Genomic DNA, 23,880 nt, shown 5'->3' with positions numbered 1-23,880 from the left:
ACCTGGCACTTGCTGCAGTAGGGATTAGTCACTCTTTGGTTGGCCACTGCCAGCAGGAAGAGTCATGGAGTGGTCTGGGTTGGAAGACACCTCCAAAGGGCATCCAGTCCAACCCCCTCTGCAGTCAGCAGGGGCATCCTCAACTAGACCAGGTTGCCCAGAGCCCTGCCAAGTCTGATCTTGAATATCTCCAGGGATGGAGCCTCAACTACCTCCCTGGTGTTGTTGGTTGAAAATTCCGCCCCCCACCCCCAGCATTAACTTTGCCAGACCAGCTCAGTTTGGAAGCAAATGGGTGCTGTATTTATAGCAAACCTACAATGGGATGTGATGGATGTGTACAAATACACAATATTTACAATTCACAAACAGCACAAGGACCTCCCTGGCCAAAGACCAGGGGAGCTGCAACAGCTGCTCCCTCCCTGCCTCCCCATTACCCCCCTGTACACAAGGGATAAGAGAAAGAAGCAGAGATCTTAGACTTAGGCAAGATAAAAGTGCTGCAGCCAAGGTCACCAAAGGCAGTTAGTATCTCCCCAGGTGAGATGAGAAGAGAGAGAAATTGGTTTTGGGGAACTTGCAGCCCAGAGAGCCAAGCAGAGCCTGGGCTGCATCAAGAGAAGTGTGGCCAGCAGGGCCAGGGAGGTGATTCTCCCTCTCTGCTCAGCTTTGGTGAGACCCCACCTGGAGTATTGCATCCAGTTCTGGAGCCCCTATTACAAGAGGGATCTGGACATGCTGGAAAGTGTCCAGAGAAGGGCCACCAGGATGAGTAGAGGGCTGGAGCTCCTCTGTTGTGAGGAGAGACTGAGAGAGTTGGGACTGTTCAGTCTGGAGAAGAGGAGAAGGCTCCGAGGTGACCTTGTGGCCTTTCAATATCTGAAGGGGGCTACAAGAAAGCTGGGGAGGGACTTTTTAGGATATCAGGGAGTGATAGGACTGGGGGGAATGGAACAAAGCTGGAAATGGGGAGATTCAGACTGGATGTGAGGAGGAAGTTCTTCCCCATGAGAGTGGTGAGAGCCTGGAATGGGTTGTGCAGGGAGGTGGTTGAGGCTCCATCCCTGGAGGTGTTTGCAGCCAGGCTGGATGAGGCTCTGGCCAGCCTGATCCAGTGTGAGGTGTCCCTGCCCATGGCAGGGGTGTTGGAACTGGCTGAGCCTTGTGGTCCCTTCCAACCCTGACTGATTCTATGACTCTATGATTCCTCCCTCTTCCAGTACTTCCAACTCCTAACATGAGGGTTTAAGAGCTTCCTGACCTGGGCTGCAGAGCTTCCCAGCTCCACCAGCCACTAACTGCTCCTCCTTTTCCAGGTGGTGGGAAAACCACTGCAGCAGACACTGCCCAGCCATTAATGGGATTTGATCCCTGGGAGGTGAAGATCCCAAGCTGGGAGCAGTGCCTGACACCCCTCAGGCTGTGCTGCCATTCAGTGAGCCCTGGCCAGGCTGCAGGAGGTTGTTGCTCCCCAGGGGCAGGATCCTGCCCTTGCCCTGGTTGTACTCCATGAGGTTCCTCTCCCCCAGCTCTGCAGCCTGGCCAGGAGTCATTGCATGGCAGCACAGCCTGAGGGGTGTCAGGCACTGCTCCCAGCTTGGGACCTGGGGGGACATGCTGGGAAGCAGCTCCAGGAGAAGGAGCTGGGAGTGCTGGGGGCCAAGAAGGTGCCCAGGAGCCAGCAATGTGCCCTGGGGGCCAAGAAGGCCTCAGTGGTGTCCTGGGGTGCAATACTCCACCCTTCCAGCCCTGACTGATTCGAAATTCGAAATTCGATTCAAACCAGATCCTGTGGGAGCTCTCTCTCCAGTGGAATTGTTTAGAATAATCATTTTCTTTTTCACACCCAGTAGTGATTTATTTACATTTTTACTACTTTCTGCTCAAGAGCTGTGAAAAATTTTAAAGGCATAGCCTAAAACCACCACACCTGGGCAACACATTCCAGTGTTCCACCACCCTCATGGTAGAGAGGGGAAGCCTGAAGCCCATAACCAATGAAGCAGCAGTTTGCCAGCTGGCTGCTTAAGCTCTGCCACTGCTCCTGCTGTAATGGGAAATCAAATGGCCCTGAGGAGGGGCTAAATGCCTCTGTGTCAAGTGGTATTTGAGCCAGATTTGAACCCAGCCTTTTTTTAATTGGGGAGAAAATAGCCTTGTAAATGAGAGCCTGTCAGAGAGAGACTCAGCATGTGCAGGGTGTCACAGCAGTGGCTGGAAGGGAGGCTGTGGCTGCCTCCTCCCTGGAGGTGTTCAAGGCCAGGCTGGATCAGGCCTTGAGCAAGCTGGGCTGGTGGGAGGTGTCCCTGTCCATGGCAGGGACTTGGAACTGGATGAGCTTTCAGGTCCCTTCCAACCCAACCCATCCTGTGATTCTGGGGCAGTGTCCTGTTGGAAGCAGGGGCTGGCCAGGGCTCCCCTCTTGGCAGGGACTGAGAGCTAAGTTTTCCCTCAAGAGGAGCTGCAGTGTGCTCATTCCATCTGGTGGTTAGGATGTGTTTGTGAAAGGCTCCTAAGTGCCTGACTACCACCAGGTGGTCAGGCAAGATGTGAAACTCCCATGGGGTGTGGGTTACTTTGGGGTGCATGGATGGCCAGCAGCATGCATGGAACTGGAGGAGGTAGGGATTATTTTATGGTCATCAAAGCCTTGGCTTCCTGTGTCTCCTGGAGGCTGATGCATAAAGTCAGGCATTTCTTTTATGCCCCACAGTATAAAGACAATAAATACTTAACTTCCAGGCCAGTTCTCAGAAATCATTTCAGCTATTTGGCACTGTTGGGCCCTAGAGGGTTTTTGTATTCAAGGGCTCAGAGTTTTTCCGTACATCCAAGAGAAATTTGCACCTGGGGCTGAGCATTTTGTGTCTCTGTTCTCTCAGTTTGCAGTGTGGATGCTGCAGAGGTTAAGTTTCTTGTCTGAGAGCAAGTCCTGCTGTACAGAATCACAGACTCAGAGTCACAGAATAGATCTGGTTGGAAGAGACCTCCAAGCTCAGCCACTCCAACCCTCACCCAGCACTGCAGGGTCACCACCAAACCATGTCCCTAAGCACCAGCTCCACACTGCTGGAACACCCCTAGGGATGGTGCCTCCAGCACTGCCCTGGGCAGAGCATTCCAGTGTCTGAGAACCCTTCCAGTGAGGAAATATTTCCTGATCTCCAGCCTTGAGCCTCCCCTGGTGCAGCTTGAAACCATTTCCTCTGCTCCTGTCACTTGACACCAAGGAGCAGAGACCAACCCCCACCAGGCTCCAGCCTCCCTTCAGGGAGCTGTAGAGAGCAATGAGGTCTCCCTCAGCCTCCTCTTCTCCAGAGCTCACCTATCATCTGTTACCCAACACCAACCTTCCCACTCTGTCTGGTGTAAGTAGTTTATTAAGACCTTTGCTGGTGGTGTTTCTTTGGTCTGCTCTGATACACATTTCCTGGAGCACAAGGAATGACTTCAGGTCCTGATGATGATGGTGAAAGAGAGCCAAGAAGCAATCCAGCACTGTTAACATTGGCTTATGACTGAGTCTCCACTGCAGTTCATCCCTGAAAGTCCTGGACAAACCAGGGCTGCCTTTGGTGCATTTGGTATCAAGTCCTTTGTGCAACAGGGGCTGCAGGGTTCACTGGTCTCTCAGGTGGACTCTTGTGAGGGTGCAAGGGTCCTCACTGCAGGGCATCTAAGACTATCTTTAGGCATACTGAAGTCATACAGAGAAAGAAAGGCTTCAAGAATCCCAGAGCAGGTAGGAAAGGCCAAGGCTGGAAATGAGAAGCAGGTGTGTGGAGAAGAGGGCAGTGCAGGAGTTGCACAGTGTGGTTGGGCTGCTTGCTGTGCTGCTAGGCACTGATGTGCTGCTGGCTGCAGCCAGGCTGGGGCTGGGGTTGGGGCTGGGGCTGGGGTGCAGTGCTGGACTGAGCCTATCCAGGGCCACTGGTTGGCATTCTCCAAGGTGCAAGAGTCAGAGACTTTTCCTTTCTGTGAAGTGGAACAGACATCTCCTGAGATGTTCATCTTTGCTTCCCCAGGCTGCAGAGCAGGGAAGCCTCCATTAGAGCTGAACTTCCCCTGTAAGCATTTTGAGTTGTACTCAATGAATTAACTAAGTGCTGACAGACTGATTTTCCAGCTCTAGGAAAGAATTATTTCCCAATGTTAATATTCCAGGATTCATGGAAGTGTTTATGCCAGAAGGGCCATTTAGTGCTGAAAGATTCTGATTAACCTAATTTTTTTCTTGGGTCCTACAACAACAACAAAAAAAGAAAAAAATCCAATCTGAAGAAAGAGCCTTGGGGGTGCTGGGTGCTGAGCAGCTCCCCAGGAGCCAGCAGTGCCCTCCTGCAGCCCAAAGGCAGCTGTGAGCTGGGCTGCAGCCAGAGGAGTGTGGGCAGCAGGGCAGGAGAGGAGATTCTGCCCCTGGGCTCTGCTCTGCTCAGACCTGCTGGAGAGCAGCACAGGGGAAAGGGACCTGGAGGTGCTGGTGGGCAGAAGGATGCCCATGATCAGCAATGTGCCCTGGTGGCCATGAAGGCCAAGGGCATCCTGGGGTGGATTAGAAGGAGTATGGTTGCTAGGTCCAGAGAGGTTCTCCTCTCCCTTGGCCCTGGTGAGGCCACATCTGGAACATTGTGTCCAGATCTGGGCCCCTCAGGTCAAGAGGGACCTCAGGGAACTGCTTGAGAGAGTCCATCCCAGAGGCACAGAGCTGCTGCAGGCAGTGGAACATCTCCTGTGAGGCCAGGCTGAGGGAGCTGGGGCTTGGAACTGGGAGCAGAGGAGCCTGAGGGCTGCCCTCAGTGCTGGGGATAAAGCTGTGCAGGGCTGGAGCCAGGCTCTGCTCAGGGATGGCCAAGGACAGCACAAGGGGCACTGGGGGCAAGCTGGAGCAGAGGAGGTACCAGGGGAACAGAAGGGAAAACTTTGTCCCTGTGAGGGTGCTGAGCCCTGGAGCAGGCTGCCCAGAGAGGTTGTGGAGTCTCCTGCTCTGGAGACTTTCCAAACCCATCTGGATGTGTTCTGTGTGACCTGCCCTGGGTGATCCTGCTCTGGCAGGGGGGTTGGACTGGATGCTCTCCAGAGGTCACTCCCAACCCCTCACACTCTGTGGCTCTGTCAATCTAAAATGCTGCTCAGAGCCAGCTCCTCACTCAGGGTTTGTTGTGTGAGGCTGTGCTGAGGGCCTGGGCTCACTGCAGGGTTATTCCAAACACTTTGCCTGGAATGTGAATTAATTTTGCATTTCACAGTCAGGTAGGAAATGTCAGTTACAGTTCAAGGGACCTTCAGAGGCAGACTATGGGCAGTGAGTGTTAAACAAAAGAAGTGCCTGGCTGAGCAATGTGAGGAAGCATGAGGCTGGGAACACTCCAACAGCAGCAATTCAACTGATCTCTCCTGTCCTGGTTGTCTCCTTAGATCAGGAAGTGTCCTGCACCACTGGAATGAGATCTATCACTTTGTGGAGCACTTGGCCCACAAGTTCATCAGGTAAGAAAGGGGCTGCAGGGAGAGGGCTGCCAGTGCCTGCAGGCTGCTCTCAGCTGCTCACAGGTGCTGAGGCCACTCCTCAGCACCTCTCAGTGCTTTTCTCAGCCCCTCCCATTGACTGCTGGGCCCCAGACTGCTGCCATACAGCCGGTAGGAGTAGATAAGCAAATTGTTCCCTTTTTCCCTGCCTGAATTTCATGGATCGCATCCTGGGTTTGTGGGGAAGGAATCCCCTTGTTGGAGGTGGCTGGCTGCTGCCTGAGGTACAGAGGTTTGGGGACTGGAAGGTCAGTGGGTATTACTGGGAGCACTGGGAAGGGATTTTGGAGTTACTGGGAGGGACTAGGGGGCACTGGGGCCACCCTGGGAGCAGTGACTGAGAGGACACTGGGGACATGCTGGGAGAGACTGGGCAGCACTGGGTGTTACCAGGAGCACTGGGAAGAGATTTTGGGATACTGGGAGGAACTGAGTCTGCTTTCAGGCACTGAATACCTTGAGGCCAGTGATGTGTGGTGAAGAGCAGCCTCCCCTCCCCTCCATGGTGAGCCCAGGCTGCATGGAGGCCTTTCTGCCTCAGCAGTCCTAAGGTGCTCTTTACAGCTTCTGGCAGGATTCCTCCTGGGTTGCTCAGGGCAGAGCATCTTCCACTGCTCAGTGCTGCCTCCCAGCCTGTGGAGCTGGACTCCAGACAGCAGTCACAGCACTGTGTGCTGGGTGCTGCACAGACTGCGAGCTCTGGAACACCAAAATGATTTCTCTTTTTCCTCCCTTTCTGCAGCCCTCAGCTGAGGATGTCCTTCATTGTCTTTTCCACTCGAGGGACAATCCTGATGAGGTTGACAGAAGACAGGTAAGAGATCTAAAGGTGCACAGCAGCAGCTGTGTCCTTGTAGCTTCCTTCAGCTTTCCTTCCTCAGTGATTTCCAGTCCCTTTGAACAGTGCTGTCACACCTCTGTGCTTCCAGTGTAATTGTTTGAATCCCCTGCCCATTGCCACGCTCACTCTGCTGGAATGCATTCAGGCCTCTCAAGGCAGAGGTTACCTTCCTCATTTTCACTTCTGAATGTCTCCCTGTCAGCAATTAGAGGTTTCAAGCTGCTTTCACTGAGCAGACTGGAGACTTTCAAGACCCATCTGGATGCATTCCTGTGCAACCTGTGAAAGATTCTATGGTCCTGCTCTGGTGAGGGGGTTGGACTTGATGATCTCCTGAGGTCCCTTCCAGCCCCTGTGATCCTGTGAAATCTGCCTTCCCCAGGTTTTCAGGCTGTTGTTGGAGAGCAAGAGCCTTACTGCCTTGGAAACATTGCTAGGGACTTTCTTCTGCAAGCAGGTGACTGGGGCAGGCTGGGGAGCTGGGCAGGGGTGAACTTTGTGAGGTTCAACAAGGACAAGTGCAGGGTCCTGCAGCTGGGGAGCAGCAACCTCCTGCAGCAGTGCAAATGAGGGACTGGCCTGCTGAGAAGCAGCTCCATGGAGAAGGACCTGGGGGACAGCAAGGTGCCCATGAGCCAGCAATGAGCCCTCCGGGCCAAGAGGGCAAATGGTGTCCTGGGGTGCATGAAGAAGAGTGTGGGCAGCAGGGCAAGGGAGGTTCTCCTCCTCTTCTGCTCTCCTAGAGAAGTCACATCTGGAGTCCTAGGTCCAGTTCTGGGCTCCCCAGTTCAATAGGGGCAGGGAACTACTGGAGAGAGTGCAACAGAGGGCCACAAGAATGATTAGGGAGCTGGAGCACCTCTGTGAGGAGCAAAGGCTGAGAGCCCAGGGGCTGTTGAGCCTGGAGAAGAGCAGCCCCAGAGGGGACTTAGAGATGCATACAGATACCTTAAGGGTGGAGGTGGTGAGGATGGGGCTGAGCTTTTCTTCACAGTTGGCCAGTGGCAGTCCAGGGGCAGTGGCTCCAGACTGGAACCCAGGAGGCTTTGCTTCAACTTAAGGGAAAAATACTTTGAGGAGCCTGGAGCAGGCTGCCCAGAGAGGTTGTGGAGTCTCCTTCTCTGCAGACTTTCAAACCCCACCCGGACATGTTCCTGTGCAACCTGATCTAGGCCATCCTGTGTCACCAGGGGGGTTGGACTGGCTGCTCTCCCAGAGCTCCCTTCCAACCCCCACCATGCTGTGATTCTGTGAAACTCCCTTCCCATCCAAACAGACTTGCAAGCTGATGCAGATACCACAGTCTTGAGGCAGAGGTGATCCTGATTGCTTAGGAGGTCTGAAGCTGCATGATAGGTAGACAGTGATGAGGATGGGTTGCAAGGAGCTGCACTTTTTGGCAGTGGCAGCTTGGCTGCCATGCTTCTGAAGCACATTCTTCTCATCCCCTTCTGGATCCCCAAGTTAATCCCAGTAAAATCTATGGGATGGATTTTTATTTGATTTTTTTTTAACTCTGACTTTAGGGAGAGTTGGCTGAGGTCCTTTCATGGCTCTTGCTTCCTCTGCTAACTTCATTGCCACGTGGAGCAGAAAATGGATGTACCACATGTGAAGGCTGTGCAAGCCAGCATGTGTTTTACATCTTGGATGGCCATGGAGCTGCATACCAGAGCAGCTCCTATAGAGCAACTACTCAGGAACTGGCCACACTGCCAAAGAGCAGGCCACAGCCATACCAGCCTTGAACAGCTGCCAGCAAACCCAGCAGGCTGCACGTTGCTTGGGTGGAAAGAGAGCAAAGCATCCCTGACTGGGTGCCAGAGGGAAACCTCCTGCCTGCCTCCTTCTGTCTCCCATCCTGTGAGCACTGCCCCACTGCAAAAACCTCTACTCTGTTCAAGCTCTAAGCTGTGAGACTTAACTGTTTCCTTTGAGTGTTTCCCCATGGAAATATATTTCATATTTATCCAGCTGTCCTAGAAAGCCTGGCTGGGAACAGGATATTGATGTGGTATTAGTCTAAAGGCAGCTGACTGGAGAGCTGCTGCTTCTTGCTGGAGGACTGGCAGACAAGGTGTGAGCTTCACTCTGCTCCTTTAGTTAACACTTTCTTAGAGGAGCAATGGCAAAACCTTCTCTGCCTTGCCTTGCTGAAGGCAGGGAATGTCTGCCCACCCGTGAGGCACAGCTGAGTGGCTCAGGAGTTTTGGGGTATCAGGGCTCAGAGTGAGTTCCTGAATGTTTGATCATTCAACCTACTGCAACAGCACCCCCATGGGAGTTCCTGCTGTGCAGCTTGGGTGAGGTTAACTCTGCTGCAGTCCACCCCACAGCTGTCAGATGGATTATGTGAGGGTCACACCAGCTGGGGCTTTCTGAAGTAGGTAAAAGACACAGGAGCAAAACTGACTTCTGTGGTTTGCTCTTGCACTGTCAGTGCAGTCCTGCATGCAGTGACTTAAAGCTGCTGCCCAGGAAGACTGGAAATGCTCAGAGAGAGACACACACACAACCCCTTCCCCACTGCAGGTTTTTATCTTGGCACTAAAGACTTCTGGCCTATAATTGGCTCCCAGAGTTTGGTGTCTGCAACTCAGTGGGGCAAGTGGATGCCCACCCCATTTAGTCTGTCACTGTGCCTGGGGGTTCTGGAGAAGATGAAAACAGATTCCCTGAATCAGTGAGTTATGGGGAAAGGATTTAATCTTCAAGCCAGTTTGAATGGGAGCTGAAGGTGTGGTGTCCACATAAGCTGAAGCTGCTGCCAGGGTGGTTGATCATTTTTTGTGTCTGTTTGATAACACAGAATCCAGAATCACAGAGTGGTAGGGGTCAGAAGGGACCTCCAGAGAGCAGCCAGTCCCACCCAGCAGGGGCACCTAGGGCAGGTCACCCAGGAACACATCCAGATGGATCTTGAAAGTCTCCAGAGAAGGAAACTCCACAACCTCTCCAGGCCTCCAGCACCCTCACACCAAAGGAGTTTCTCCTCATGTTGAGGTGGAACCTCCTGGGCTCCTGCTTGTACCTGTTGATGGGTTTTGAATGTCTCCAGAGCCAAGTCAGTGCAAGTGGAAGGTGAGCCAGGTGCAAGTCAGCTGCTCTGCTGCTGCATCCAAGCAAGGGAACACAGGAAGAACTGTGCAGGCACTGAGCTAGGAGCTGCTGCTGTTGTGATGCTTTCCCCAGGCTGTGGGAAGTGGGAGCACATCTGCTCTGTCCCACTGCCTCAGGGAGGTATCTACCCAGACATCACCTTAGCCTGCACCATCACCTTGCCCTATAGAAATACCAGGTTAAACCATTTCTCCCTCTCTGTGTCTGGTTCTGCCATGCATTCTTCACCTGGCTATCAGCTCCTGACAAGTTTGATCTGGGATCTAACAAGGGATCTGCCTCCTTTCAGGGAACAGATCCGGCAGGGTCTGGAAGAGCTGCAGAAAGTCCTTCCAGGAGGCGACACCTACATGCATGAAGGATTTGAAAGGGTAACTAGATGCATGCTGCCCTGCCTCTAAACTGGGTCTGGGTGCCCCTCAGGAAGTGCTGAACAAAGGAGTCTGGTTAGGAAATCGCTGGTAGGTAAGCAGAGCCATTTCCCTTCTAGGCAAGAGGGGCACTGAAGTGTGCAGGTTGTGTTGGAGCTGGTACAAGGCAGCTGCAAGCCCTGCTGCTGATCTTCCTTTTTGCCTTCAGCTCATGTGGGGGAGCTGCCTTCTCAGCTTAGGGCAATGCAGAAGGCTTTGGCATTGCAACCCCACATGGAAAATGTTCACAGAGGGTCGAAAGCTGTCCTGCATGGGTGCTGTAGTGGCTTGTTAGGGTTGGGTGGGGGCTGAGGCCATGGCTCTAGCCTGTTCTCACTGACAGACAAATAATACTGCACAGAAGTTATTGTCTGCTCTGAGCTTCTCCTTCTGTGTAATTTACAAGCTCAAGAGTTTCTCTAAACCTGAACTCCTGAATTCCCTCCCACCCCTGTGCTGCACATGCATTTTGGAGGAATGTGGAGCTGGCAGCCTGTTGAAAATGTTTGTGAGCACACAGCAAACATTCAGATGGCCTAACAGAGAGGCTGGCTCTTCACTTGGAGTCCAGAACCAAAGCCCAGACGAAAAACCTTGATTTAAATGCAGAACAGAAATGGAATTGACAAGCCAAACACCGTCAGGGTAGCCTCTTTTTAGTTTTGAACTGATGCACACTGAGGCATTTGCCTTGCAAAGCAGCATAAAAATAACAGAAGCACAAGGACACCAAAACAATGACTGACACCAAAACAATAATAGAAAAATGACTGAAGCACAATGACACCAAAACAATGACAACCAAAACAATGACACCAAAACAATTATATAAAAATGACACCAAAACAATGACAGCAAAACAATGACAACCAAAACAATGACACCAAACAATGATATAAAAATGACAGCAAAACAATGACAGCAAAACAATGACAACCAAAACAGTGACACCAAAACAATGATATAAAAATGACACCAAAACAATGACACCAAAACAGTGACACCAAAACAATGACAGCAAAACAATGACAACCAAAACAGACACCAAAACAATGATATAAAAATGACACCAAAACAGTGACACCAAAACAGTGACAGCAAAACACTGACACCAAAACAGTGACACCAAAACAGTGACACTAAAACAGTGACACCAAAACAATGACAACCAAAACAGTGACAGCAAAACAATGACACCAAAACAATGACACCAAAACAGTGACAGCAAAACAATGACACCAAAACAGTGACACCAAAACAGTGACACCAAAACAATGATATAAAAATGACAGAAGCATACAAATGCCTCTCTGCAATTGGTTATTCTGCTGTTTGAGCAGCTGATCTTGAGGTGCTGGGGAATCTATCAGTTTGTCCTGGGACATTTTTCAGGGGGAGGTGAGTGACATCTTCAGGTAGCAGCATTGTGGGAGGCTACATTAACGTTGTCTGAGTGATCTTAGACAAGACCTTGAAACAACAGAGCAGAACCATGGTTCTATGGAGCAGATACCTCTGAAAGCAGAGGTTATGTGCAGACTCCAAACATGACATCCTCACTGCCCTCTTCTCTTCTGCTTCTTCCTGCTGCATGCATGGATGCCCACAAAGTATTATTGTTAATTTCTTGCTAATAATCTCCTGATTTAATTGCAGGCAAGCGAACAGATTTACTATGAAAATGTTCACGGTGAGAGACTTTCTTGATCCTTGATTTTTATTTTTGTTTTCTTTTTTTCTGTTTCTTTTTGACTGATTAAGGGATTTGAAACGCAGCTTCACTGTGGGAAAGGTGGGGGGTGGCTCCTGTTCTTGCAGTGCACTCAGGGTGGTTGAACAGGGGGGCTAAGGATTCAGAGCTGGGATGAGAAGTGAGCAGCCAGGCTGGCTGAGGGGACTTGTTCTTACCAAAACTGTCTGGTGCCTTCTCGTGGTTTAATGAGCAGACAGCTTGCTCCTTTGCTCCAAAAGGGGCAGACCAAACCCAAACTGCTCACACGAAGGATTGGATAGGTTGGAAAGGATGAATGGAAAGGCAACTCACAGCTATGTACAACAAAGCATATCAAATACACCAAAAAATCCATAGTCTGGGCTTAACACAGAGGCTCATGAAGCCAAAGCTTTACACAAACCTCCCTTTAAACCAGGCTAACAAACCCAAGCCTTCATGCCCCCTCCCTACCAAACCTCTCTGCCCTCCATACCAACACCATTGTGACATAGCACAAATTCAGTTTGGCAACTCCAGACCCAAATAAGCAACTCCAGACCCAAATAGGCAACTCCAGGCCCCAATTAAGCCTCTCCAGACCTAATTGGCAGCATTGCCAAGGCCAACACCAAGCCTCATTCCCACACCAAGAGGGAGATGAGCCTGTGTCTCCTTCCTGGGAGCAGAGAGAAGAAAAGGGAAGAAAAATGATTTTGCAGCCAGTTTTATAGGGGTGCAGGATTTATGGGAATGAAATACAAAAGATTACATTGTTCTGCTCCACCTCCTGGGCCTCTCTGACCCCTCTGGAGGTCTGTAACTTTGTGGTTCTTAAAGGCACTCATGGCTTCAAACTGTCACATGCCTTCTTTTTGCTTGAGGACTTGGGCAGCCCTTTCTTCTTCCTTCTGAAACATGAGCTTGTGCAGATGCTGTTAGGGAAAAGGAGTTTTTAATAAGCAGTTATTAAATCCAGTAGCAGAAGTGCAGACAGTTGGGGGGAAAAAAGGTTTGCATTAATTATAAGGAAGGTAAAGACAAATGCTCTGCACTGCAAAGCCTGAAGTAGAAATAGAAACACTGCTGCTTGGAAGTCAAAGGATAGCAACCAGCTGTTTTAGTTCAAAGCCAGTCCTAAAGGTTGTGCAGGGCTGCTCATGAATAAAATGAAGCAGTGACTGAAGTCCACAGAGCTTTGGGACTCAGCTGTGAAATGTGACTGCAGCAGAATGGAGCAGACAGCTACAGCAGTTTGCTTTGGGGTGGATGATGCTTTTACATGCTGCTGTTCATGTGCCATGCAAGCAGCAGGCAGGTGGGTCCTCAAGTCTGAATGGTGACTTATTTATTTGGTCTTTGGGTTTGTTTTTGCTCCACTAAGAGGAGTTTATACTACCTGCAGTGTTTATACTAGCTGCAGTAGGTCCACAGGCTCCTGCAGTAGTCAATGGAGGGGGAAAGGCATCTTTGGAGATGCTTGGGGCTCCTAATGTTGTACAAGAAATGTTCACCCTCCTCCATTTCCTACCATCACCTGAGCTGGGCATCTGCCACATGAGTGTCCCTGTGTGTTGCTGACTGTCAGGCCCTTGGTGCATCAGTAGCGCAGTAGTTAGAACTGGGCACTTCTAAGTGGCACCAAGAACAGAAATTGTCAGCTCTCTGGTCTGCAGTCATTGAAGGAGTTGCTTGTTTGGATTTTTGTCTCTTCAGCAGCAGCTTGTTGAAGGCACTGCTGCCCAGAGAGGCAGGAAAATGTCCTAAAGGGTTGAGAATTAGAAGTTAATACTGCAGCCACCTTGGCAGACTGAGCCTCTCTTTCCTAGGAGTGTTTGTACTTGCAGAGCTCCTTCAGAGCAAGTGGCTGTCAGGAAGAGGAATAAATTCTCTTTGGCCACTCCTGAAAACAAACTCAGACTTGCAAAACCCAATCTATAATCAACACGAGGGGAAGGCTGCAAGGTTTAACTGCTACTGAAATAAGATACATAGAAAGGAGGAGGAAGATTTTAGTTCATTTTCCTACCACAGCTGTTGAAATCCCAACTGAGCTTTTTATCCCAAGCTGAAACAAACAAACAAAATATCTCTGAAGCTCTTGAATTGACAGGAAAAAAACCTAGGAAGACCTTTCCTGGGATTATGGTGGCTGCAGACTAATCTCCTGGTCTGAAATATGAAGTAGTTAGGAGGGACTGTCAGACGAAAAGGAATGTGGTGGAAAGCTGGCAGGGAGGGCATGTGTCTGAGTGGAGAAGGTGCAGAATTCATGTCTGCTGAAAGCTAAGTGAGAGGTTAGGACATGGGCTTGGTATCCACTGCTGCTGGTCCTTGTGGTGCTGGCAGGTCACTAGCAGGGTGCTTTGTGGACTGGTTTAGCAAAGACAACTCAAAGCCAAGAGCTGAAGAAGTTCGTGTGTTTAGGTTACAGGACTGCAAGTGTCATCATTGCACTGACAGATGGAGAGCTCCATGAGGACCTCTTTTTCTACTCTGAGAGGGAGGTAAGTGTGTTGCACACTGTTAGCCAAGGAGACAGTGAACTGTTGCTCTGAAGGCTGAAAAAAGGGAAACCATTTTTGTCTGATAGCAAATCTTCACCCTGTGGATTGGGAATCTTAATGGTAAACATTAACTGCAGCAATGCTTCTGACTCATCCAAACTCAGCCTGTTCATAGGGAAGGAGGGAGGTGTAAACTTCCAGACAAAAAGAAGCCTGAGGAAGGAATTGCTCACAGCTGAACAGGCTCAGTATTTATTAGATTCCTCTGGGAAATACCTGAATCTTCTCCCTTCACTTTTCTTCCTTCACAAAAAGACTGCAGAAAGGGGGTGAGTGTTGCTGGAATCTTCTGTCACATCAGAAAGCCTTTCAGATGATCAAAGCCAAACTTTTCCACCAGTGTTTCCAGGATCCAGGCATGTGCCTTCAAGCCCTCATTAAAGAGCTGCTGTGCAAAATGTCAGATAAACAGCAGCTTGGGCACTTGAAAGCTTTGCTGTGTGGTGTTCCTGCTGATGGCCTTTTGATAGTCAGCTCTGCAGAGAGGAACCAATTTTCACCTGTCAGTCAACCCAATTAAAGTGACCTAAACTTGGAAGGTGCTCTTGTTACACAAATTTATTATGGGCAGAATTTTTCCTCTCAATCTGTCCAAAGTGCAGCTTTTTAATCCAATAACAACAAAGAGTGGGTTCTGGAGGATAAACTCAGTATTGCTACAGCACAAACAAATGGCAGCAAGCTACAGTTCCCCTCCTTGATCTCCACCTCCCTTTTCTTCCCTTCTGATAGCAAAAAGCCACAAGAACAACAAGTTGTAGAGGTGAATGAAGAAGTTGAGAGGTTCTGTTTGTTTTGGTTTGGGGAGGAGCAGTGAGGGAGCTGCTAGAACCAAGATCTCCAAGTTAGCTCTTACACTGCCAGTTGCCTGAATTGTTTGGGTTTTGGTTTCTCAGTGTGAAACTGGAATGATGAAGCACTTTGAAGCACTTTGCTCTTCAACAGTTTGAGCTCCTGCAGGCTTCTGATAGAATCTGGCTTGCTGCCATCTGTGCTGGGAATGGGGTTTGGGTCAGCTGTTCCTCTTCTGATGAAATCTGATTAAATGACTTCCTTCACACTGCTGCAGGCAAGAGCCTTTAGAACAGTTGCTTTTTTGGATAGTAAATACAACTTCAGCTGGAAAAATCAAACCTGCCATTGTCCTCCCTTGATTAGGAGGTCCTGTGTGAAGAGTGGGAGTGATGCAGCTCTGTGAGAGATCAGAGAACTGTGGAATCATAGAATGATTTGGGCTGGAGGGGGCCTTAAAGCTCATCCAGTTCCAACCCCCTGCCATGGCCAGGGACACTTCCCACCAGCCCTGGTTGCTCAGAGCCTCATCCAGCCTGGCTTTAACACTTCTGGGATTTAATCCTCCACAACTTCTCTGGGCAACCTGTTCCAGTGCCTCACCACCCTCATGGGGAAGAATTTCTCAATGATGTCCAATCTCAATCCAGCTTCTTCCACGTGAAAGCCATCACCTCTCAAAGTCTCTTCACCTATGGATGCCATGAGTCTAGGCACATGTCTGAAACAAAAAGCACCACAAAAGGTTTAGTTTCCTATTGCACTGGGATTTGTCCTAAATGGACAAAGAAATGTGAGGGCATTGGAGTCCCCAGGAAGGAGAGCTGATTAATTAAACCCCAACACTGATTACCCTGAGTTTTGCTTTGCTTCACAAACATCTCTTCTAGCAGCAGAGGAAATTCATTCCTGCAGATTCAGGGAGGAAAGCTTTTAAAGCTCTCTTTTGGCATACACCCCCCAGTTGTTCATTTTACAGAAAATAAAAACAACTAAATTTATGATTAAGACCTTTCAGAAACCTTCCTTCCATCACCCTTGCATTCACCTCTCCTGCTCTCCTTGCTCCAGGCGAATCGGTCGCGGGACCTGGGAGCCACAGTGTACTGTGTTGGTGTGAAAGACTTCAATGAGACTCAGGTAAAGGAGGCCCCAAATGTTTCCTGAGGTACTTGGCATGTTGAACACACAGACACAGACACACACACTCCTAAATCACCTTCTGAAGACCTTTGAAGTGATCCTTCTCTCCTTCTGCTGACTGAGAGCCTGAAGGGACTGCCTGCTGTTGGGTTTATTCCCCTTTCTCTCTAATTCATAGAACCATAGAATGGTTTGGGTTGGAAGGGACCTCCAAAGGTCACCTGTAGTGAGCAGGGACATCCTCCACTAGATCACAGCCCTGTCAAGTCTGATCTTGAATATCTCCAGGGATGGGACCTCATCTACCTCCCTGGGCAACCTGTTGCAGTGTTCCCCCAGCCTCATGGTAAATCTCCTTATGTGAGAGCTGTCCCACAACAACTCTCACTCATGGTGGAGAAATGCAGAGTAGAAGACACATGGGGAACAGCAAACCAGTCTGGCTGAAGCCTGGGCAGAAGGAGGTTATGGGGACTTTGTTTTTCCCCACGAGATTGAGGCATTGCCCTGTAACAGTTCAGTTTCAGTCCAGCTTTGCTTTCTTGATGTGGAAAAGCAAACAGCTCTGTTAGTGGCACCAGTACCACAGACTCATGGAATGGGTTGGGTTGGAAGGGACCTTAAAAAGCATCCAGTTCCAACCTCCCTGACATCATTTAGATGCTGAAGAAATGAAGTGGAATTAGAAGGCTGTGTCTGAACCCCTGTTACCATTTCAGGACTGTGCTTAATTGCAAACCAGGTTTTCCTGAGGGTTCAGGTCTTCAGGGGCTGGACACAGAATAATGCCAGAGAGGTTTATCTCATCCCACTGGGCTGCAGAATTTCTTATATTTTGCAGCACAAGTTTGATTTTCTCTCTCTCTGGGCTGCTTCTTGCTTCTCTGTTCTGCCTGTGGCCTTGCATGCTGCCTGCCTGACCTTCTGTTTGGGTTTGCAGAGGTGCAGTGGGGTAGGGACAACTGGGGCTGGCTGTACTAGAGCCCTTTAGGCTTTGTGTCTGGGGGGGCTGGGGAGTGTGTGGGGGGGTTTGTTCAGGGAGAGAAGGAGAGCTGAGTTATTGTACAGGGAGGTATTGTGCTGTTACTGAACTGTAAATGAATGTAATTGTGTTTTGTATCTCTTTATTGCTTTTTACACTTTTATATTCAGTCTACTTTTGTAAACAGAATGTCATTTTACTTCCACATTCTGAGTAAGTGGTGGTAAATTCACTCCCTGGGGTCAATGTCCAACTTGTTGGGTGGTCCAATCCAACCCACAACCACCCCCAGGATGCACTAGGAGGACAACTGTGGGGAAGGAGTTGAGGAAGCTGTAAACATCCTGGTTTGCAGAGGCTGCTGTGTCTTGGCCAACAAGCAGCCAGCAGCTTTAGCTCCCTTCTCGGAGCAGAGCTGCCTGGAGGATTGCTCTGGATGCAAACCAGGAGGCTGGCAGCTCGGAGGCTTGCTTGAGCTGTGAGTTGTGAGTGACAAGAGCTGGGAAGGTGGAGCCAGCAGGGTTTAGGAAGGACTCTGTGGCTGCTCTGCAGTGCTACAGGAAAAGCCAGAGGCTTGCTGGGTGGATGCTGCCTCTGCCATGGCAGGGAATGACTCTAACAAACCTTGGCCTTGCAGCAGTAAAACCTGGTCCTGCTCCAGCAGATGCATGGAGAGCTCATTGCTTCTGAGCTGGGCTTAGATTTTTGCCTTAACCCTTAGCATGCTGTTGACAAGAGAACCTGCATGTAGCCCTTCAAAGATGCTGTGCTGGTTCCTCTTATCTGACCACTAACTCATGCATGGTCCTTTCCCTTGTCATGTAGGCTTCCAAAGGATCCTCTGCTCCCTTCTTCCCCCATCCCCCAAGCTTTCTTCTTCTTGGCCCTCTAATGGTTGAGCCTAGGACAAAGAGTCAAATCTCTGTCTTGACAGGAGGGGTGAGTCAGGCCTGTGTCATTAATGGGGCACAATGTCACAGGTTCACAGAGTGCTTTGGGTTGGAAGGCATCTTGAAAATCATCCAGTGCCAACCCCCTGCCATGGGCAGGGACACCTCCCACCAGCCCAGGCAGCTCAAGGCCTCATCCAGCCTGGCCCTGAACACCTCCAGGCAGGAGGCAGCCACAGCCTCCCTGGGCAACCTGTGCCAGTCTCTCCCCACCCTCACTGCAAAGAATTTCTTCCTCACCTCCAGTCTCAGTCTCCCCTCTCCCAGCTCAAAGCCATTCTCCCTCATCCTGGCACTCCCAGCCCTTGTCCCAAGTCCCTCCCCAGCTCTCCGGGGGCCCATTCAGGTACTGGAAGGCTGCTCTAAAGAATTTCTTCCTAATCTCCAGTCTCCATCTCCTCTCCTCAAGCATCAGTCCATCCCCTCTTGTCCTGTCCCTACATCTGTATCAATCTTCTCTAGATGTGAAAACACTGAACTGGTTTGGGCAGTTCAGTGGTTTCAGTGCTGTGTGTGAACAGCTTTGCTGCATTAGTGACCTTCACACTGCTGCTGTGGCCTCTTTGGGCTGGGCACTCCTGTGCTGGGTGATTTACAGTCCTGTGGGGCACAGGTTTTGCAATCCAAGCTGTCAGGCTCTGGGCATCAGTGAAAGCCTCTCTCTGCCTTGTCTGCAGAGTTAAAGGAGCCTTAAAAATTGAGTGTGGAGAATTTGCTTTAATTGCTGAATTAATTTGCTATTTTCTGGCTAATTTATCTCATTCTCTGCATTTCTGTTTTATTTCCTCCTGCCCCCTGGCAGCTGGCTAGAATTGCTGACAGCAAGGATCATGTCTTCCCAGTGAACGATGGCTTCGAAGCCCTCCAGGGGATCATCGACTCTGTAAGTATTGTCATGGAGTCATAGAATCAGTCAGGGTTGGAAGGGACCACAAGGCTCAGCCAGTTCCAACCCCCCTGCCATGCCCAGGGACACCTCACACTGGATCAGGCTAGCCAGAGCCTCATCCAGCCTGGCTGCAAACACCTCCAGGGATGGAGCCTCAACCACCTCCCTGGGCAACCCATTCCAGGCTCTCACCACTCTCATGGGGAAGAACTTCTTCCTCACATCCAGCCTGAATCTCCCCACTTCCAGCTTTGTTCCATTCCCCCCAGTCCTGTCACTTCCTGAGATCCTGAAAAGTCCCTCCCCAGCTTTCTTGGAGCCCCCTTCAGATCCTGGAAGGCCACAAGAAGGTCACCTTGGAGCCTTCTCCTCTCCAGACTGCATAACCCCAACTCTCTCAGGCTGTCTCCAGAGCAGAGCAGCTCCAGCCCTCTGCTCATCCTCCTGGCCCTTCTCTGGACACCTTCCAGCATGTCCATAGCCCTCTTGTAACAGAGGCTCCAGAACTGTTCACGGAGCTCCAGGTGTGGTCTCAGCAGAGTGGAGCAGAGGGACAGAATCCCCTCCCTGGCCCTGCTGGCCACACTTGATGCAGCCCAGGCTCTGCTTGGCTCTCTGGGTTCTCTGCAAGTGCTCACTGCTGGCTCCTGTTGAGCTTCTCCTCCCCCAGCAGCCCCAAGTCCCTCTTCTCAGGGCTGCTCTCCAGCCAGTCCCTGCCCAGCCTGGATTTGTGCTTGGGATTGCCTTGATACAGCTGTGCTTGCACCTCTGCAAGGGACTTGGTGTTTGCTTGCACGGTTAAAGGTTTGGTTCTCATAGAATCACAGAATTGTTTAGGCTGGAAAAGGTCTTGAGGATCATCAAGAGGATCATCAAGTTCACTACCAAGTGCCCTGCTAAACCATGTCCCTCAAGGACCTGCTGAGTGCTAATACATCACTTAAATATTTGGTCCAGAGAAATTGAAATTGGCCTTTGTGCTAAAACTGCTGCTTCAAGGTAGAGGTTGTCCATAAGTCACAATAGAGGAAGGTTTAAGCTCAAACACCAACTTCTGTGTGCCTCCCTCCTTGATGGGAAGTAACTGAATGGACTAGGCACATGGTGCCAGTTTAAAAATGCCTGCCCTGGTCTGGGACAGCAGAGATCACAGAATGCCAGAATGGCTCAAGCTGGAAGGGACCTCAGAGCTCATCTCCTCCAACCCCCTGCCATGCCCAGGGACACCTCTCAGCCAGACTCAGCTGCTCAGGGCCTCATCCAGCCTGGCCTTGAACACCCCCAGGCAGGAGGCAGCCACAGCCTCCCTGGGCAGCCTGTGCCAGATTCTCACCAACCTCACACTCAACAACTTCTTCCTCAGCTCCACTCTAACCCTGCTCTGCCTCAGCTTCAAACCATTCCCCCTTGGTCTGGCTCTGGACACCCTCATGAAAAGTCTCTCTGCAGCCTTCCTGCAGGATCCCTTCAGGTCCTGGCAGGCAGCTCTGAGGTCCCCCTGGAGCCTTCTCCTCCCCAGGCTGCACACCCCCAGCTCCCTCAGCCTGTGCTCACAGCAGAGCTGCTCCAGCCCTGGGATCATCTTTGTGGCCTCCTCTGGCCTCACTCCACAGCTCTGTGTCCTTCCTGTGCTGGGGACAGCAGAGCTGGAGGCAGGATTGGAGGTGAGGTCTGAGCAGAGCAGAGCCCAGGGGCAGAATCCCCTCTCCTGCCCTCTGCCCACACTCCTCTGGCTGCAGCCCAGCTCACAGCTGCCTGTGGGCTGCAGGAGGGCACTGCTGGCTCCTGGGGAGCTGCTCAGCATGCACAAGTCTCTTTCTTCAGGGCTGCTCTCAACTCACTCTGCACCCATCCTGGAGTTGTGCCTGGAAGTTAGAGCACATCCTGTATGAAGGGTTTGGGCACTCTTTGATCCCCACCTTCCTTCCTGTCTGTCCTGATGGAAGTGCCACACTTCTCATCTCCTTAGAATGGGAGAAGGGATCCTGCTAGATGTGCCAAACTCCCCCAAACTCTGCTTTCTGCTGTATTCTTCCCCTCCAGACCTACTTTTCCCATTCAGATTGATCAGCTCCTGGCTGGAGTGCTGGGTGTCAGAGCTGGCTCACCCCAGAGCCAGCAGCACAGCTAACCAAGACAGGGCATGGATTGATTCCCTCCCCATGCAAATGGCCTCAAGGTCTTTACTGGGAAACAAAGATGCCTGATGAAGCCTCTCTCCTTCTAGCTGAAGCTTTGAGCTGCCTAAAAGTGTCTCAGCTAGGAGCAGGAAGGGCACCACAGGCTAGCTGGTGTGTGCTGTGTGCATCAGCAGTGTAAATGTGCCAGGGGTTCACTGGGAACCAGGCAGCTCCCAGGCAGCTTTTTGCTGTTGCTTTTGCTCAGTCATATCCCAGAACTGTCCCAGTCAAATTGTCTCCCATGGCTACAAAGAGCGATGGGAAACCCTCTGTGGTAGTTTGAATGTTGGGGAGAATTTTCAAGCCACCACAGCCTGGTAAGGAGAGGTTTTGTGTTTGGTTTGCTGTAGGCTTTTCAGCTGATTGAGCACAGGTGAAAGACCCAACTGGAAGCTGGGGAGGGCAGGTGCCAGGGGGGCTCAGGTTTCTGCTTGCAGGGGTACACAGGCACTACCAAGCCAAAGTGTTCTCCTGGCACAGGCTCCCCATTCCACAGTGCTCTCACATGGAGATGGAATACAATCCCTTGCTAATTGCTTTTCCTGGCACTGGGCAAGTGTGGGGCTGCTGCCCCAGTTCCCTTGGACTCTCAGGTGCATGGCATTGAGGAAAGCAACAAAAAAACAAAAGGCCCAAGGTTGCCTCCCAGCCTTGCATTCCCTTTGCAGCTGCTTTTAATGAATTCCAGCAGCAGTTCTGACTCCCTGGAAGACTTCAACCTTCAGGAACCTCCTCAGGAGCTACTGCAGCTGACTGGTGAGAGATTTACCAGCCCTGGAAAGGAGGCTTGCAGGGCAGTGTCAGTGTGCAGCAATGAATCTGTGACTTGATCTGTCACTTGGCTTTGAGCAGAGTGACTGCAATAGGCTGGGTAGAAATAAGATGTGTAAAAGGAGTGGCCAGAAGGATGTAAATCACTCTGTAGAAGAACAAAGGATCTGTAGAGTCCTGCTGCAGCTGGAAAATGAGCTCCCTCATTCCTTCTTTTCTTGTCCTTGCTGTCCATGGCTGTGCAGAGAGCACACAAAACATTTGTGTCCCCAGGAAAGCATTTCAGTGGTGACAGAGCCATGAGGTTGGGAAGCTTCTTTCAGCTGCTGTGTGAGAGGTCAGCCATGTGCAGAGGAGGTTGGTTAGGCTGCCAGCTGCTGGTTGATATAACAGGGGAAGGAAAGATGAAGGGATGACCCTGGGGGATACTGGTGTCTGAAGTCACTCTGGAGATGTGAAGATACCAGTTTGTCCTGCTCTGTCCTCACTGGGGTTGAATTCCTGTGCTCCTGCTGAGGTTGCCAGACTCTTCCCTCCTCCCCTTGTCCTAAGGAGTAGATTTTTTTCCAACCTCTGTGTGTGCACAGGTAGTGGACTTAGAAGTCCCTCTGGAATGAGGAAGAGGGTGGTGGAGGTTGAGGCTGACCTTTGCTGGCCCTCTCCATCTGCTGAGCAGAGCTGTTCAGGCTGCTGGGGCTGCAGATGTTTCATGCCCTGCCTCACCTGCCCTTCCTCTTCAGGGGGGGCAGCAAGTTCTGAGTTAGCAGCTGCAAGGGGATCTGCTTGGTGCTTTCAGGGGGAAACTGCCACCCACTGAGCACCACCAAGGTATTCAGACCTGGAGGCTGTGCTTAAATAAGCTGAAAATAGAGTCCTGTGCTGAAGTCATGCTTAAAGCCATGACTCCTAGTGAGAGCTGAAGGGACTCAGAGCACTGCAGGGTATGGTCCTTCTCTCCTCAAGCTCCAGTGCTGGGGAAGGGTCTGGAGAATAGGTCTGGTGAGGAGCAGCTGAGGGAGCTGGGGGTGTTTGGTGTGTAGAAGAGGAGGTTGAGAAGAGAACTCATTGCTCTCTACAGCTCCCTGACAGGAGGTTGGAGCCAGGTGGGGGTTGGGTTCTTCTCTCTAGTCCCAGGTGCTACAACAAGAGGAAATTGTGCTGGGGGGGGCTTAGGTTGGAGAGGAGGAAAAATGTCTTTGCTGCAAGAGTGGTCAGGGATTGGCACAGGCTGCCCAGAGAGGTGGTGGAGTCCCCATCCCTGGAGGTGTTCCAGAACCCTGTGGCCATGGCCCTTGGGGCCATGGTTGGGTGTCCATGGTGGTGTTGGGTTGATGTTGGACTGGATGAGCTCAGAGGCTTTCCCACCTCAAACAGTTCTCTGATTCTGTGATTCTCTTTTCATTAAGCAAACAATTGCTTTTTTCTCCCTGAAAGTGCTAAAACTTCAGCTTCCCCCAGGATTAATGGTGTCCTCTCCAATGGGAATGTTGAGTCTGTTAGGAGGAAAGGTGGAAGTCAAAGTGCCACTGCTTTGCTTTGACAGAAACTGATTGAAAGAGTAGTGCCTTGAGACAAGACAACTCCCTGCTGCTTGCCAGGTGTGAAGCAGTGGCACTGGCTCAGGGCTTGTCTCAAACAGAGCTGGAGTCCCTCAGTAGGGATGCTGAGGGAGCTGCAGGAAGCCTGATGCAGCAGCTGTGATGTCCAAGACATGGAGCAGTGTGAACTAACCTGTGGGGCTCTCCTCTCTGTGTGAAGAGTACAAACAACTCCTCCTTGGAAGCTGCCTCTCCTGTGTACTCCCTTTGGAGCATCTGCAGTGCTGTCCATCTGCCCTGGGCAGTTTTCAGCCCTTCCAATTGCTGTGGCAGCTCAGCACTGCTTCCCCCCAGAGCTTTCAGCTTGGCAGTCTCCAAATCCTGCTGGTACACAAATCCTCTCTGGGCCACACTGCAGTGCTGGATGTGTGCAACTTGGTGACTTATAGAATAGAAT

At 50.9% G+C, this 23,880-nt stretch overlaps 1 protein-coding gene across 1 annotated transcript in view; it reads left to right on the top strand.

The window, feature by feature from the left end:
* ANTXR1 (ANTXR cell adhesion molecule 1) overlaps positions 1-23,880 on the top strand; it is a 103,879-nt gene that overhangs the window by 13,920 nt on the left and 66,079 nt on the right. The window contains exons 2-8 of the mRNA XM_054396594.1: positions 5,419-5,490; positions 6,272-6,343; positions 9,780-9,861; positions 11,557-11,590; positions 14,039-14,118; positions 16,042-16,110; positions 18,848-18,928. Of these exons, the coding sequence (XP_054252569.1) occupies positions 5,419-5,490; positions 6,272-6,343; positions 9,780-9,861; positions 11,557-11,590; positions 14,039-14,118; positions 16,042-16,110; positions 18,848-18,928 (490 nt within the window). The remainder of the gene's footprint in view (positions 1-5,418; positions 5,491-6,271; positions 6,344-9,779; positions 9,862-11,556; positions 11,591-14,038; positions 14,119-16,041; positions 16,111-18,847; positions 18,929-23,880) is intronic.

This window comes from Indicator indicator, chromosome 38, assembly GCF_027791375.1.
Source record: "Indicator indicator isolate 239-I01 chromosome 38, UM_Iind_1.1, whole genome shotgun sequence".
In the NCBI taxonomy this organism is placed as follows: domain Eukaryota; kingdom Metazoa; phylum Chordata; class Aves; order Piciformes; family Indicatoridae; genus Indicator; species Indicator indicator.
This window is presented reverse-complemented; position numbering and strand designations above follow the sequence as displayed.